The 17839-nt window shown below is 40.6% G+C and overlaps 1 protein-coding gene across 10 annotated transcripts in view; it reads left to right on the forward strand.

Moving 5' to 3' along the window:
• The window catches only part of ADGRL2 (adhesion G protein-coupled receptor L2), a 190962-nt gene that overhangs the window by 159977 nt on the left and 13146 nt on the right, over positions 1-17839 (forward strand). For all 10 annotated transcript variants that reach the window (XM_045026939.1, XM_045026940.1, XM_045026943.1 and 7 more), the window contains 3 exons: positions 33-253; positions 1592-1658; positions 16115-16206. In XM_045026939.1, coding sequence (XP_044882874.1) covers positions 33-253; positions 1592-1658; positions 16115-16206 — 380 coding nt within the window. The remainder of the gene's footprint in view (positions 1-32; positions 254-1591; positions 1659-16114; positions 16207-17839) is intronic.

Here is a 17839-nt window from a genome sequence, read left to right on the forward strand (position 1 = left end):
GTTTGTATTTTCATGTTTCTCTTTCTTTGCAGATTGCATGTCCGATATTTGCAGGCCTCTTGCACTTTTTCTTCCTGGCAGCATTTGCCTGGATGTGCCTAGAAGGAGTGCAGCTCTATCTCATGTTAGTAGAAGTATTTGAAAGTGAATATTCTAGGAAGAAGTACTACTATGTTGCTGGCTACCTCTTCCCTGCCACAGTAGTTGGAGTCTCAGCAGCTATTGACTATAAGAGCTATGGAACAGAGAAAGCGTAAGTAATTGCAAGTGACCTGAGTGTTTTTCAAGTGAATAATTTTTTTAAAGCCTGTTAGCTGTCAGAGGGTCCCTGACAGACTAAAATAGCATTTGAAAGCTTTATTGATAAGAGAATGGCAATGCGATGCACAAATTACAATCAAGTCTTTTGTAATTTTCTAGGTTCAGAGGATTTGTACTCTGGAGAGGCAGATTCTAAATTATAGTCTTTCTTTTAACACAAAAGATTGACCTAAAACAAATTGAAAAAGTAAATAACTTTTGGCCTCAAATGGATATTAAGTAAAAATTCTTCCGAACTTAAAGTGTCTGACAGGCTTAACCACCCAGCTTTAAGCTAATGCTTCATTAGATCTCTTTGTTCAGCTGGCCCTCTGGCTAACTCTCATTCTGAATTATGACAGTACAATATTCCAACCTATATATTTCACTTTGATAATATTTTATCAGAAGGGTAAAGCAGGATTAAAATTACCCATTGCCTTTTATTTATAAAAATACAGATATTTATAGAAAGTGACAGAAGGTAGACATAGAATGTTTCTGAGGATTTGAGTTGCTGTAGGCATGAATTTGCCTTCCAATGGTGTTTTACTTTGTCCTTTGATGAAATTCGTTACAGTATGGGAAGATATTGTTGACTTCTAGAATGCTGCTTGATTTTGCTACCGATGAAAGACAAATAAAAGAGATTCAGCGGGGTGCTGGGCTATATGAAAAATGAACCACTAAGTGAAGTCACCCGATAAGTTTATGCATCATTTACTTTAATATCATATGAGTTTTTTCTTACTATTCAGCTCCCAGATGGGGTATTTTATTTATATCATACTGTTTTGCAGCAAAACATGACATCTGAATGTTTTTTATCTTGCTTTCTTCAGGGATCAGCACTTTGCTTATGATATAAAGTTAAAGGCAAATTTTGAAGAGTACATAGAAAACCTATGAAAATAAAGCATTTACTGATGTCGGGTTTCATCAGTCCATAGCAAAAACTTTGACTGATCCTAAAAAGAGAGTGAGGGAGAGGTGGTTTTTTTTTTGTTGTTTTTTGTTTTGATTTGGTTTTTTTTAAATTAGTTTTGGTATGTAAGGAGAAAACCAGAGCAGATGATCAACAATCTTGTTAAAGAAAACCCAGGAAAACAGCCCTAGCTAAGGGGGGGGAAATGGCCGTGATTAAGATGGTGCTGTTCACTGTTATTGGCTCATTGTGTATTCACAATGAAACACCTGTTCAAGAATTATTTAAGATGGGTTTTGCACTTTCCATTTTTGCAACTCAGGAACCAATGTAATCATTTAACTTTCATTGCCTTTTTCATCGCAGTTGCTGGCTCCACGTAGATAACTATTTTATCTGGAGTTTCATTGGGCCTGTTACCTTCATTATTCTGGTAAGAGTGTTTTCCTCCCCCTCCCCCTTTCCCCTTCCCCTTTTTGCTCATTTTACAAGAGCAACAGCGTCGTAAAGGTTGAGTAACATCAGTGATTACAAACCCTACTCTCAGAGTTTTGTATGAAAATAACTAAGGCAAATTTATAGTGGGAACAAGGGACTGAAAAGAATGTTTAAAATATAGTTCTGACCAAATTATTAATGTTCAGAACTCATTTGGTGCTTCTTCACTTCTTCTTTTTGTCCTTATTATTTTAATACTGAAGGTCATATTGATATGGAAGTCATATGACAGATCAATATAGTACTAAATACAGATTACAAAAGGACCATTATTATTACTACCATCTATTGAGTCGGTTTTGTACATGTTCAAAAATTGTAACTAAGTATTTATCCAACAGACTGGAATGACTCAAACAGAAGTTCCAATCCTCTGGGTAAATAATTCAATCTAATAATTCTTCATACATATGCTTGTGTGTGTGTATATATTTGTAAGTGTTTTTTCCCCCCATATGTATAAAATACTCACATGTTTTTTGTATAAATAATAATCAATGTATTGTGAACCCAATAGAAAACCCATGTGAGTCATTCCAGTTGGTTGTGGAAATATTTTAATTATATATATATATATAATTTATTTATTTATTAAAAATTGAGTGATTAACTCATTCATTATCCATTCCTAGAACCATTCCAGTCTTTACAATAAATAGAACATGGTTATATATTCAGCCAGGGGAAGATCTGATGCAATTAATTCAAACTGATGGAAATAGAGGTGTAAGAATTTGGAAGAAAAGGATATTCAAAATGAATTTACAACTCAACTTTATGGTTGTGGTGTCAGAGCTCTGAAAGGTCCAGCTGTGCTTGAGTGTGCACTGATATTCTGTAGGTACATAAGAGAGAGTTCATAACGTCGATATTTTGGAACAGTGAAGTGGGTTTTATTAGTGTTTTTAGAAACCTACAGCAATTAAATACCATATCCCGTGCATTTATATAATGCCATGGTTTGCCAAAAACTGACAAAAGCCAAGAAATTAAAGTTTCTGACACTCCCTTCACTAATTCGAGTTTTGTACTCTTGTAATGTTTTTTTCAGCCTCAAGGATAGTTTGTCAGCCTTAATTTTTAAATTTCTGCCTTTTATTGATTTATACAGTGAATTATTTAAGTACATTTTTTAGTATCTTATAATTTATACAGCCCCAAAATGTGAAAGAAAATTGGTTCATTTTGAATCTACGAATTACAGTGAAAAGATGAGCAAGACCATCCAAGATAGGTAGGCTTGGAAGGATTTGATTTTTATCAAATGTTGGTAAAAGTCAATTTCACTGTACACACAGACCAACCCAAAAATATTTCCATTGATGATAATCAAAATTTATAGCTAGTCAAAGTAATAAAAACCTCCTTGAGAACTGAGTTTGATTTACGGATAGTCACTTTGTATATTTTGACACATAATGTTGACAATCTGTGTTTTAACATTTATAAAGCTTTAACTTCTTGAATTTCAATGCCTAGTGTCATTAAATAATTATTGTCTGACCCACTCCATAATTTACCACACCTGTAAACATTTAAGTAGGTAAAAATAGAAAAAAATGCTTAAAATAAACATCATATTGGTGTCAAAATTATATTTTTTAAAAACTGAATTCTGCCAAGCCTATTGATAGGTGATTTATCCTGTCTTAAGATATCATGCTGAAGTATTTCCAGCTGTATGTATCTCCAGATGTACTCTTTGTTTATTAGAAGGCCACCTCGGTTAAACAATGGAGTTTTTTTCAACCCATTGAGTGTGGACACTTAAGAAAGGACAAGTGCACAATGTGCAATTAGATGCTTCATTTTAAAGATACAGTCACAATGCTGTAAGGATCTGTTATGTAAAATTTCCTTGTCTTTTCTCAAATGTCAAAGTGTATGTATGTATGGAGAGAAAGAGAGACAGACAGAAAGCTAATAGTCTCCTTGAGGTATGAGGAATGTGGTCAAGCAACTAGGAATGTAGTACGGAGTTTAGTCTGTTTCAACAAGTTTAAAGAAAAGGAAATCCCTCCCACTTTGGAATTTGATTCAGTACTAAGTCTTCAACTATATTTAAATGGAATTTTACCATTATATTTAAATGGTCATACTCTTCCAACAGGAGAAGTTGTATACGTGATTGCTGTGATCATTTAAAGAAAACTGTTCTAAGTCTGATGTCATTCAGTTCAGCTAGTCAGTGCTTTAGGGTCTGGTTATAAGTGTTTTTTGTTTGTTTTTGTTTAACTTATTACTGTAAGCACTTTCTAGGTCACTTCTCTCTATTTTATAAAACATTTCACTTGAGGGGGCTAGAAGGGGGCTTTGCTGAGGGCATTTATGTTTCCTCACAACCAGGTCAGAGAGAGAACAGAGGTGAAGGACATTTAAATTATATTGACCATGTACAGTCAGAGTCCACTGTTATTTATCGGCCTTGATATTATTATCCTCCAGCAAATCATTTAGACTGAGTGGCTAAAGGCCTTTGGGAGCAGTATTCCCAACTTCACAAATATGAAACAGCAGGTAGCAATCACAACATAGTTCCTGGGAGTAATTCTTCTCCTGCAATTGCTTTGCCCTCTAATCGTCCAGCTGAGAGAGAGAGAAAAAGAGGGGCAGATGAGTAATGGCTGAAAAATAATCTCATGTGCAACATAACCAGAGAAGAGCCATGTTTGTAGGGTATTCATTATCAATGGTATGAAAGAATTTAATATTAGTAATCTTTTCAACATCTGTTACTGGTTTAAATTCTCTGTTATGATGTTTATTAATGAAATAATATGCATATTCTTAGACAATATTGTTTGCTGCTTTAATTTACAAGGTTTTCTCTGTGGTTAAATCCATCCTTCCAATTGCATTAAAATCTATACACGACAACATGGGTGTCTGTGAGGGAAAACTGCCTTCTGAGGAAGACATAAAACTTTCAACTTCAGTATTTCCATAGACTGTCATGCCTATGGGCACCAGGGTCATTATATCTATGAGAAAAGAGCATGTAAGTAATGAGCAGTGGGAAACCATTAGTATGCCTGAAATGGTTTAATGAAAGCTTGGATCATGACACATCAGGAGCTGTTCTCATCATTTGGACAGTTCCATCTGCATCTTTAATAATTAATTCAGTTCAGTAAGAGTTCAGCTTGCACACTCATTTAGAAGCCTTCTTCAGAGAACACCTCTTTGGCTGCCAGTCCCAGAGAGAAATAGGCTTCTGCATGCTAAGAGCAAAGATCTGGAGATACACGAACAGTTTTAGAGCTGCATTTGCCAGGTAACAAAAGCTCCAGGGAGGACAAAAAGGGTCAGAACATGTGCAGTTCAGCTAGGTTACTTCAGAGTGGTGTTTCTGTTCTTCTGTCTTATCATATCCATGTCAGCACTGCGGGCTGTGTGGAATGAATTTTAAGCTGCTAAACTCAGGCAGGCGGGATTCAATTGAGCAGGTTGATGGCTATAAAACAAACAGTGTGCTCCCATAATCTGTGGTCAGAAAAGCCTGAATATTTTGACTTCTATATAGCTCCATGTTCATTCATACCATTAAGATGGATGAAGTTGGTTAGACTCTTGCTCAGCCAGGACTACTGGGGTATGATCCTCACAGATGGGACTAATAAATTCGCCTGGTAAAGGTTATTTAAACAAAGGTTCTGTAGATGTTCTATTTAATCAATACAGTAAAAATGTGTGGTCGTTTTACTCATACTGAAATATGTTATTTCACTAGTACGTCTGTATGTGTATAGATATATATATATATATACATATAAAATATACATTATATGTACATAAATATATATTGTAGATGTGTGTTTTTATATGTACACACATGATAAATGTGGCAGTGAAAGACATGATAAATTGAATTTGTCACGTTCCTGACTTTCATTCTGCTGCTTATCTATCTTTTTTAGGACTTCTTCTAGTCTTTCAGACCTCTCTGCAGCTTATAACCATAGTTTTTTTTTAAATCAACTTGAGACAAAAATATTTCTTTCAAAATTACACTGGTCTGGTGTGCAGGACAGACAGTATTCAGTCCGGCATCATTTTAAGGTCCAGTGTCTTCTGATTTTTCAGGGTTAGAAACAAGACTTCTGTGTACTGGTAAAGAGAGAATACCCAGCTTTCCATACGGTATTGAACTTGCTGCTTGCTCTGTAAAGTCTTCAGGTATTAGATTTTAGAATGGTGACATTTTTTATAGATAGAGATTTTTTTTAATGTTTCTGATAATTTTCTTCTTCCTCGATCTTGTATATCAAATCAAATCAGTATCTTAGATGTCTGTAAATGAATGCAAGAAGTATGGGAAATAAACAGGAAGAACTCGAAATGCTAGTAAATAAACACAACTATGACATAGTTGGCATCACAGAGACCTGGTGAGATAATACACATGACTGGAATATTGGTATAGAAGGGTACAGCTTGCTCAGGAACGACCGGCAGGGAAAAAAGGGAGGAGGTGTTGCCTAATATATTAAAAATGTATACACTTGGACTGAGATTGAGATGGAAATAGGAGACAGACTTGTTGAAAGTCTCTGGTAAGGATAAAGGGGGTAAAAAATAAGGGTGATGTCATGGTAGGGGTCTACTACAGACCACCTAACCAGGAAAAAGAGGTGGATGAGGTGTTTTTGTTAAACAGCTAACAAAATCATCCAAAGCACAGGACTTGGTGGTGATGGGGAACTTCAACTACCCAGACATCTGTTGGGAAAATAACACAGCAGGGCACAGATTATCCAATAAATTCTTGGAATGTATTGGAGACAATTTTTTATTTCAGAAGGTGGAGACAGCCACCAGGGGAGAGGCTGTTCTAGATTTGATTTTGACAAATAGGGAGGAACAGGTTGAATATTTGAAAGTGGAGGGCAGCTTGGGTGAAAGTGATCATGAAATGATAGAGTTCATGATTCTAAGGAATGGTAGGAGGGAGAACAGCAAAATAAAGACAATGGATTTCAAGAAGGCAGACATTAGCAAACTCAGGGAGCTGGTAGGTAAGAGTCCATGGGAAGCAAGTCTAAGGGGAAAAACAATAGAAGACATTTGCCAGTTTTTCAAAGAGACATTATTAAGGGCACAAGAGCAAACTATCCCACTGCGTAGGAATGATAGGAAGTATGGCAAGAGACCACCCTGGCTTAACCAGGAGATCTTCAATGATCTAAAAATCAAAAAAGAGTCCTACAAAAAGTGGAAACTAGATCAAATTACAAAGGCTGAATATAAGCAAACAACACAAGTATGTAGGGACAAAATCAGAAAGGCCAAGGCACAAAACAAGATCAGTTTAGCTAGAGACATAAAGGGTAACAAGAAAACATTCTACAATAACATTAGAAATAAGAGGAATACCAAAGACAGGGTAGGCCCATTACTCAATAAGGGGGGAAGGGAATAATAACAGAAAATGTGGAAATGGCAGAGTGCTTACTGACTTATTTGTTTCAGTTTTCACCAAGTAGATTGGTGGTGATTGGATGTCTAACATAGTGAATGCCCGTGAAAATGAGGTAGGATCAGAAGAGGCTAAAATAGGGAAAGAACAAGTTAAAAATTGGACAAATTAGATGTCTTCAAGTTACCAGGGCCTGATGAAATGCATCCTAGAATACTCAAGAAGCTGACTGAGGAGATATCTGAGCTATTAGCAATTATCTTTGAGAAGTCATGGAAGATGGGAAAGATTCCAGAAGACTGGAAAAGGGCAGATACAGTGCTCATCTGTAAAAAGGGAAATAAGGACAACACAGGGAATTACAGACCAGTCAGCTTAATTTCTGTACCTGGAAAGATAACGGAACAAATAATTAAGCAATCAATTTGCAAACATCTAGAAGATAATGAGGTGATAAGTAATAGTCAGCACGGATTTGTCAAAAACAAATAGTGTCAAACCAACCTGATAGCTTTCTTTGACAAGGTAACAAGCCTTGTGGATGGGGGGAAGCGGTACACGTGGTACATCTTGATTTTAGTAAAGCTTTAAATACTGTCCCGCATGACCGTCTCATAAATAAACTAGGGAAATGCAACCTAGAGAGAGCTACTATAAGGTGGGTGCATAACTGGTTGGAAAACTGTTCCCAGAGAGTACACCGCTACCCCGGGTTCGCATACAAGGCGGTAAAGCTCTGACATGCTGCTCTGAGCAGCGTGTTAAGGGTGCTGGGCCAGGCTGGAGTCGGGTTTGATAAGGGGCAGAGGGTCTCAGGGGCGGTCAGGGGCTCCCCCCGCCCCAGACTCTGGGGGGCAGGAGTTGTGGGAGGGCACGTTTGGGGGCCCAGCAGTCCCAGAGTGGCCCAGGGGATTATTGGGGGGCCGGGAGCAGCCCACTCTGCTTCCCTCGCCCCGGCCCCAGCTGTGTCGCTCGGGGGAGAGGGCTTGGGGGAAAGGATTCCCCCCGCACTTAGCAGCAGTGGCGGAAGCAGAGCAGCCCGGCCCCAGCCCGCTCCAGTCCACCAGCTCCCAGCCGTGACGCTCCGCTTCCCGCCGCAGGTGAGTGCGTGGGGAATCCTTTCCCCAACTTCCCCGCATTAACCGGGGGTAGAAAGCGGAGCGCTATGGCTGGGAGGTGTCGGAGTGGAGCAGGCTGGGGCCAGGCTGCTCTGCTTCCCGCCGCTGCTAGTGAGAGCCTGTCGGGGGTGGGGGAGAGGGTGGATAGGGGTTGAAGCAGTCAGGGGACAGGGAGCAGGGGGATTGGGTGGGGTCCTGGGGGTGATTAGGGATGGGGGTCTCTGGAGGGGGCGGTCAGGGAACAAGGAACGGGGGGGGCAAAGCAAGTTTGATATAACGCGGTCTCACCTATAACACAGTGAGATTTTTTGTCTCCCGAGGACCTTGTTATATTGGGGTAGAGGTGTAGTTATCAGTGGTTCACAGTCATGCTGGAAGTACATAGTGAGTGGGATCCTGCAGGGATTAGTTCTGGGTCTGGTTCTGTTCAATATCTTCATCAATGATTTAGATAATGGCATAGAAAGTACACTTACAAAGTTGACATGCATCCGACAAAGTGGATATTCACCCACGAAAGCTCATGCTCCAAAACTTCTGTTAGTCTATAAGGTGCCACAGGACTCTTTGCTGCTTTTACAGATCCAGACTAACACGGCTACCCCTCTGATACCTTACAAAGTTTGTGGATAATACCAAGCTGGGAGGGATTGCAAGTGCTTTGGAGGATAGGATTAAAATTCAAAATGATCTGGACAAACTGGAGAAATAGTCTGAAGTAAATAGGATGAAATTCAATAAGAACAAATGCAAATTACTCCACTTAGGAAGAAACAAACAGTTGCACACACACAAAATGGGAAATGACTGCCTAGGAAAGAGTACTGTGGAAAGGGATCTGGGGCTCATACTGGACCACAAACTATGTATGAGTTAACTGTAACACTGTTGCAAAAAAAGTGAACATTCTGGGATGCATTAGCAGGAGTGGTGCAAGCAAGACACAGGAAGTAATTCTTCTGCTCTCTTTATTATATATGGAGATATACCTATCTCATAGAGCTGGAAGAGACCCTAAAAGGTCATCAAGTCCAGCCCCCTGCCTTCACAAGCAAGACCAAGTACTGATTTTGCCCCAGATCCCTCAGTGGTCCCCTCAAGGATTGAACTCACAACCCTGGGTTTAGCAGGCCAATGCTTAAGCCACTGAGCTATCCCTCCCCCTTGGTTAGTTAATGTGAAGCTGAGCTAGATCCCGAGGGCCTATACTGTTGTTCAGCAAGACTCTTTGAACCTATCATCACATATTGCCTGTGCATTTGAGTTCTTTGAAATCCACCCAAGCTGAAGGCATCTCCTTAGTTTGGCTTGCAGCACCACATCTAACAACTGGACTTGGAGCTCATTAAAGGATATTTAAAAAAAAATCTATTAGACAGCAGATATATATTAACTGATAACTTACTGGTATTTACTGGAGACTATCAAACTCTAAAAGATGAAACTACTAATTCAAGAATTTGGGTGTCCCATATTTTCTATGGAGGAAGAGGAGAATAGATATAGATCAGTTGAAGGTTAGATTGATTTATAACGATAAAAGAATAAATAGATGGACTTGGGTCAATGTTTGATTTTCTTGAGACAGGTGGAAAATTCGATGTAATGTAATGCTGCAGTTGTGAAAGCAAAAAGCATCATGTCCATTGGTTGAATTGTTATAGGCTAGAGAGAGGCCCATTTTTTTTCAGAATTATAAACACAAAACTCACCCTGTAATTTGATAGGCCTCTGTGGATTTTATGCATTGGAGTGTGATTTTTTTTTTATTTCTATTGATATTTAGAAATTCAGTATTTAGGATGACTGACTCTTTTTAAAACAACAGCTTCAAATGCATTGAGTCATCTGGATAACAGCTGATACAGATTAGTGGAAAAGAAGCAAAATATCTGGTTCATTCTCTCTCGTGCACGCACCCACACCTCCCTCAATAGGAAAGGGAGTTAAAGCCATTTATTCTAAAAGTACACCTCTACCCCGATATAACATGACTCAATATAACATGAATTCGTATATAACGCGGTAAAGCAGTGCTCCGGGGCGGGGGGTGAGGGGGCTGTGCACTCCGGCAGATCAAGGCAAGTTCTATATAAAGCAGTTTCACCTATAACGCGGTAAGATTTTTTGGCTCCCGAGGACAGTGTTATATCGGGGGAGAGGTGTATTTATTTTCCATCATGTTGCCCTGTCCTTTCTGCTTGGTGTATTATGCAATAAAATGAATACACCCAGAACAGCACATTATTTAAAAGAACTGAACCCCTTTTTTCATGACAGGAGGTGAGTGAGAAAAAAGGGGATGTCTCTTTCCCCAAGGTTAGCTCTATGCCACTTACAGTTTTTGCACGGATAGAATAATGTTCTTATAGTTACAGAGTGCATATACAGAGCCAATGTCTTTTAATCCTTTTTCAGATGGTGAACTAGTGTTCTTTTGTTGCTGATGTTTCAAATTATGTCATTTTTCACAACGATGTGGAGAACAAGTATCATATGGTCTGTTGTCATAGTTACTTTGTCTTGAAGTACTGTACTTTAATGCTTTTTTTATTTTTAAGGTTCTTTTTCATCTACCATGGTACAACTATATCATATTTAGTAAAATAGTAGACTACTTTTCAGTTCTGTTTTCTAAATTTTAATAAATATTGAGAAGATGTTTGGTAACATTAGCCTCCGATTCTGAAATGATATCCATACAGGCAAAGCCTGCGTGCAGCCCCTTTGCCCTATTAGAATGTTGTGTGGGCTTAGGGGTAGGGACGTGACTGCTTGGATATCATTGTAGGACGGGATCCTTACTCTATAAATATAGGCTTTTATTTTTCCACATTTTAGATGCCTAACTGGCAATTAGACTTCTCGTGTTCAAAGAATCATAGGGTGAAATCCTGCCAGTTTTCCTCGAGTGTTGGTCCCTCTGAGTATTCACTGTGGGAGTGCGTGCACTCCATGTGCCCAGGACTGGAAACTCTTCAGTAGTAGTGTCCATTGGTCTGTTCATTGGCCGTTCACGTCTCATGCTGTCAACAAAGTGGTAAGGGATGACACGGACCTACTGCCTCAGCTACTCACAGCCTGGGACTGAACTCTCCTGTGTTTGTAGCCTGCTAGCTTGCTCGAATCTCTAATTAGTAAAACTATAAATAGTTTATTATTGTTAATAGTATTTAGTCAGTGAGTAGTCTTAGTCACAGTTACAGAGGGGGGAACCCCAGGCCCCTATTAGCTAATTTTCCCAACACTCAGGACACTTATGCCTAAGGTCCCACGCTTCAAGTCTTAACTTGTCCACCCATGGGACTTATCAGTAATTGACCTGCATGAGAACTGCCTCTACTGCACTGAGATCTCCTTTCCCCCTTGAACTAGGCAGTCTCAGGAGTTCAGACTCTGCAGGAGCCAGATGAAGCATTTTGTGAGACTTTGATCAGATTGACCTCCTGCTCTCCGCCTCATTGACTGGAGCCTAGTAGGCTCAGGAACTCTGCAAAGTGGAAGCATGAAGAAGACAAGGAGAAATACCCTCATAAGAAGGCAAACAAGTTGGCTCATAAGTCCTCAAAGAAGGGAGCTGCATTTTCCCCGGGACTGCATGAGACTCCATGCCACAGAGGGGGGTGCTCTTGGAGTTCACTGGGCGCACAAGCCAGCTTTGACAGTGCTGGTAGCTTCCAGTGCTCCAAAATTGTCCTCAAAGGGGCATAAGGAAAGTAAGAAAGTGCTCACCATCTGCCCTGGCTTGCACTGACAGATCAAATACCAATGACTTCTTCCAATTCTCCTCTGTTCAGACCTTGATATGCCCTTCTCAAGGATCATCAGGACCCTGCTTTCCAGGGAATACCTCTAGTCGCACTGCCAGAAGACAATTGTTACTGATGGCTCCCCCTTCGAGTTGTATGACTGTTACTCTGTGGAAGTATAGAAGTTGGTAGTGCCAGTTCCACCAATGGTCTTCACACACGAAGTCAACCTGTATAGAGCTGCCAAAGCCTCATCCCAGGACTCATATAGAGCAGTCAGGGATTAATGGCAGTCCCGATGGGATCTGCCCCCATCCCTGCGAACCAACCTACTGGCCATACTGGAGCACTTGAGACCCTTACTATCGAGTTCCAGACTTTGAACACTGAGGGCGCAGATTTAATCAGAAATCACCTCCAGTGCTACAGCCTGAGCCCTCTCTAGGGCAGGCAAAAGGACACGAGCAGACAGTACCTCTGGATCTGCCAAGGGCTTCTTTTTCGTCTGTGGACAAGGTGATGATACCAGTCTCCCCCTCCTTAAGATGATTACAAGCGGTAATAGGAACTTCTCCGGAGGAATACTGAAACCCCCCAGATCTCACTGGAAGAGGTTCAGGATCCTCCCTTCTCCCCACATTGTCATGGACATTCTCTTGTCAGTGGCACCCTCCAAAATGGCACTTCCTATGAATGAGGCTGTTTTGAAGCCAGCTAAGGACACCTCAGCCACATGGGGCCCTACCCCAAAGAGAATTGAAAAGAAGTATGTTGTTCCCGCTAAGGAGGCAGAATATTTGTTCTCTTACCCAAACCAGAACTCTATGGTTGTCTAAGCTGTCACAGAGCAGAATGACTAACCAGGATCATTCCTTCAGATAAGAATGCCAGAAAGAACTTTTCTTCAGCCAGTCTTCTTTTCCATATCAAGAAGTACTGGATGCTTATGTCAAAATACAATGTCATGAACTACAACAAGAGTTGACCAATAAATTACCTTAGTAATGCAGGCCCCAATTCCAGGCTGTTCTGGAAATCTAATGGCCAGGTCATCTCTTCAGCTGTCATTGGACATAGCGGACACAGCTTCCTGTGATGTCAGTAGTTCAGACAGGTTTCTTGGCTGCAGCCATTGGGGTTCCCCAAAAAGGTTCAGGTGATGGTAGAAGATCTCCCCATTGAGGTTAACAAGCCTTCAGCAAGAAAACCAGTGAGTCACTTGACTCACTCCAAGACTCTCATGCCACTCTCCATTCCTTGGGAATATGTACCCCACCATCTTGCAGAAAATATTCTAAAGTGCTGCAGCGTACATTCCAACCAGCCCCATGGCCATGCTACCAGGGGCCCTCTGAGCCACCAAGAAAGCACCATAGAGTACAGTGCGGCAGACACACCACTTCACTATTGTCCCTTGTCCAGACCCAGCTGCCTAATTCAGTTAGGGGCTGGAGAGGCCATAACTGGGGAAAGACCTTTTTCTTCAAATAATTCCTGATCCCCAAAAAGAAAGGGAGCTGCAGACTCATCTTGGACCTCAGGCATCTGAATGTCTTCATCCACCACATAAAATTTAGGATGATTACCCTAGTTGCTCTAATCCCCTCCCTAAACAAAGGAGACTGATCTGCAACTCTCGATTTAAGATGTTTATTTTCATAAAGACATGCCCCCAGCACAAGCAATTCCTGCATTTTTGGGTGGCTATAGAGGCTAAACCCAGTACAAGATGTTTCCCTTTGGTCTTGGAGTGGCCCTATGGGTTTTTACAAAGGTCATGGTGATGGTAGCTATGCACTTGTGCCAGCAACTCTGAAGTATATTTCCCTATCTAGACAGATTCCTCATAATGAGAGACCTCAGCATTCATCTCAGTCTTCACACAACAGTCTGGTCCTGCTTGGTCCACCAAGGCCACATGGTAGCATGCACCTATGTGACCCCCTTTATCCAGGCTACCCTTGTGCAGTATCCAGGCTTGGCTGAGAAAGGTCTACCTTTCAAACAGGGATTCCTTGGACAAGAGAGTCTCAGTTCCTTGTAGCATCTGGACACCTCTCACCTGGCGGGGGGAGAAGGACATTCTTTGTGCGATGGTTCCCTTTGCTCCCTCCCTTCCCACAAAGGCACTCATTATAGACATGTCTCTACGAGGCTGGTGAGTGCACCTGGACAACTACACAGCTCAAAGTTCCTGGACTGTCAGGTACCAGACCACATAGGCACAACTGCTGTCCTGCTCCCTAACTAACTGCGCTGCTAGGCAATCTTAGAATTCTGAGTGGGCAGAGCCCCTGATTGGCTGCTAGTTTAGCAGTCGTGCTTATAAGCTTGGCCACCACAGCAGCTTAGTAGCTGCTCAACGCATACCACACCCACAACTGTACTTGCCCTTGTTCCAGCCTGCTTCCCGTCCCTGCTCCTGCTTTCCTCCAGCCGTTGCTCCCCTCTGGCTTCAGACTTCCCCCAGCTCTGCCTCTGGCTTACAAGTCTGGGTGACCCTCCAGTTCTGGCATTCAGCTTCTCTCTCACTGGTACTGACTCTCAGCTCGTTTCCTGGACTCTGCCCACCCTGGCACCCACTTCAAAATGATATACCAAACTCTTACTTTCACCACTAGGCCTGACCACCCATGGCCTGGTCGGCACATTCTACATCAACCTTCTTGAATTGCAGATAGGCCACAAGGTGTGCAAGCAATTCCGATCCACTCATGTCCAGGTCAGGGTGGAGAACATCTATGTATAAACTAATAGAGGGGAGTGAGGTCCGTACCACTCTGGAGGGAGGCTGTCCAGCTCTGAAATTGGTGCATCTACCATCAAATCATCTTCACTGCAGTGCACATACCAGGAATGATGAAATTCTGAGCAGACAGCCTCAGCAGGTATTTTCACAAGGATCACAAGTTGAAACTCCAGATCGATGGTACAGCGGATAGTTTGTCAGTGGGTATTCCCATCATGGGACCTCTTTGCCACCCAGGGAAACAAGAAGTGCCCAGCCTTGAGACACACAATGGCACAACTCCGGAGGGGATGCCTTCCTAGTGCAGTGGTAAGACATATTGATATATGCCTTCCATGTCATCCCCCCTCCTACCTCACATATTCTGAAACATCAAGTTGGACAAGGCGATACTGATTTTAATAATACCATGATAGCCATGACAATCCTGGTATACCACGGCTCTGCAGATGGCCTCCCGCCAGTACATTTACCTACTGCCATCTCCAAACCTATTGTCACAGAATGGAGTCAGGACCAGCCATACCAATCCAGCATCCCTCCATCTGGCAGCCCAGATTTTGGATGGGGGATGGATTTAGAGAGATCCTGCTCAGAGGAAGTCCAATCCATCAATCTCAATAGCTGGAAACCCTCTCCATGAAAGTGTGATGCTGCCACATGGAAGCAATTCTCCTTGTGGTGTCAATATCCAGACAATAAAATGGGTGGAGAAAGTAGACTGTGCTACACAATGGTTTAAATTAGGTGCCCTTGTGTCTTCTAGGTTTTTCATTTGTTACAGTGGAACAATTTTTAAAAATTGTTTTCCAGACAAGAGTAGTACCTGTGAAGGCAAGAAGGAATGAAGAAGGGTAGATGTAGAAGGGATGGAACTAGTGAGAGGAGGAAAGGGGTAAGGAAGAGGTAAGGAAGGATGGAGTGGTGGCAAGTGGGAAGAAGAATGGTAGCAACAAGGACAAAAATGGGGTGCGAAACATGGAGGGAAAATGGGTGAGACAGGAGCAGGTAAAGCGGAAGTTAGTGTAACTTTAGATACTGATGTTCAATAGGGCAGAATTAAACTGAAAATGTAAAATTTAGACCAACAGGTTAAATATGGCAAATGCAGGTTGTATGAGAAGGTAGTGACTTTTGACGAGGCTAGATTTTGGGTAAAATTGGGACTTTGAAAATATTACCCCTTGTCCATATTTGAACCAGCATCTTAGGGGTGAAACACTCCAAATACCATTACCGGTCACCTAAATATACTTGAAAATAAACCAAGAGGTTGTTGGTTTTTTTAAGTCAATAACATCCTCATTACTCAACCTGATACTTAAAGTAGTTTAATTTCTTTCTTATCTGTTTTGACAGCTGAATCTTATCTTCCTGGTGATCACATTGTGCAAAATGGTGAAGCACTCAAACACTCTGAAACCAGACTCTAGCAGGTTGGAAAACATTAAGTAAGTGCTTTGTGTTCAAGTATGAGAACTATGATTATTTTCTGATTACTGAACTGATTGAAAGCTACTCTCCATTAGGAACACATGGCTTTGTCTCCCAGCAACTACAAATGTCAGTTAGAAAGAAACAGTACCAATCCTGCTTTCCTTACATTGTTACCATAATGTCACAGGCATTTGTCAGAATTAGATCATTTCGGCCTGGAATTAATGCCAAGAAATTATTTCAGTATCTTCACGGAAATTCCATAGCAAAGTGGCAATTTCATTTGCATTTAAAATGTGGTTCAAAATGATGTTCCTGTTTGCATGGCTGATATGATTATGTTAAGTTTGTTTTGTTAAATGGCGTTTTTATTTTAGGGATTCTGAGCAGTTTTCATTTGTAATCCAGTTCTCCCAAGAGAAATGACTCCATTACTATTGTTAACTTGAAGATTATCTGTTGTTTTCATGCTAATTGAACAAATGTTTACTTTATATTGGTGCTGTATTTCAATATCCCTTTTGGAGAGTAATGCAAGTGTTACGTAATTAATAAGAATCTTACAGCTGTGATAGTCTTTTGATAGTCTTTTAGTGTATTCTATTTAGTGTTCCCCCCCCCCCCCAAACTGAAGGCTGTTGCTATAAACTCTTCAAAGGGATGATGTAACTTAGAACATTAAGGGTTGGCTGTGAAAAGGTCCTACAGATTTGTTTTCAATACTGAAAATGGCAAAGACAGGTTTACATTAAGGCTAACATTGCAAACTAGATGCTATAGATAGGTCAGTATCAGCTTCATTGCATGTTGCATGAGGAGAGAGAGCGCTAATCTTTAGCATCTCTCTCTTTTCTTCCTTTTCCTCTTTCTGTCTTCTCATCCACACCAGTAATTACCGTGTTTGTGATGGCTACTATAATACGGACTTACCTGGGTAAGATAGAACCCTACATTAACAAATTCCTAGCATGATATTTTTAATTTTACAAACTCCGTCAATATTGTGGATCACCCTTAATTTTAATTAACTAGTTTGGAATTATCTAATTTGCTAAAGTATTTTTAACTATTATATGCCTTTATGATTTTAAATTGCTTGCGTCTGCACTTTGAATTTCCTAATTTTGACTAATTTTATATAAAATACACAAATGCTTTCATATTAATTTCTGTTACAATTCTGTCTAATAATTTTGTTTCTCTTTTCTGCTTATAACGCTTTCTAGCTATGAAGATAATAAACCATTTATCAAGTAAGATCATTAGTTAGATGTGGAATGCACTGACTAAAATCCCTTTCCCTTTCATTCTGTGCTGTTCTCTACAATTCTTTTTTCCTTAAACTAGTCATGTTGGAATCTCTCTCAAATACTTTATTTTGTGGATGTATCCATATTTTTGTCACATTTCAGCTAGGCTCCTTCATGTGGAAGTTAGATCACTTAGCCTTAGTTTAGCTGAGTTTACCAGAATATTAAAGCCTTAGGTTCTAGGTTTTTACTCTGCTGTTTAACTTTTGTGTATTTATTACATTATTTGGTGACATATGGAAGCACCACTGTTCAAAATATAGGGCTCAGTTAGTGGTTAAGCTAGACTTACCAATCTCCTTTGTAAAAATACAGATAAAGCAGTGGGGTAGCTGGG

This window comes from Mauremys mutica, chromosome 8 (genome assembly GCF_020497125.1).
Source record: "Mauremys mutica isolate MM-2020 ecotype Southern chromosome 8, ASM2049712v1, whole genome shotgun sequence".
In the NCBI taxonomy this organism is placed as follows: domain Eukaryota; kingdom Metazoa; phylum Chordata; order Testudines; family Geoemydidae; genus Mauremys; species Mauremys mutica.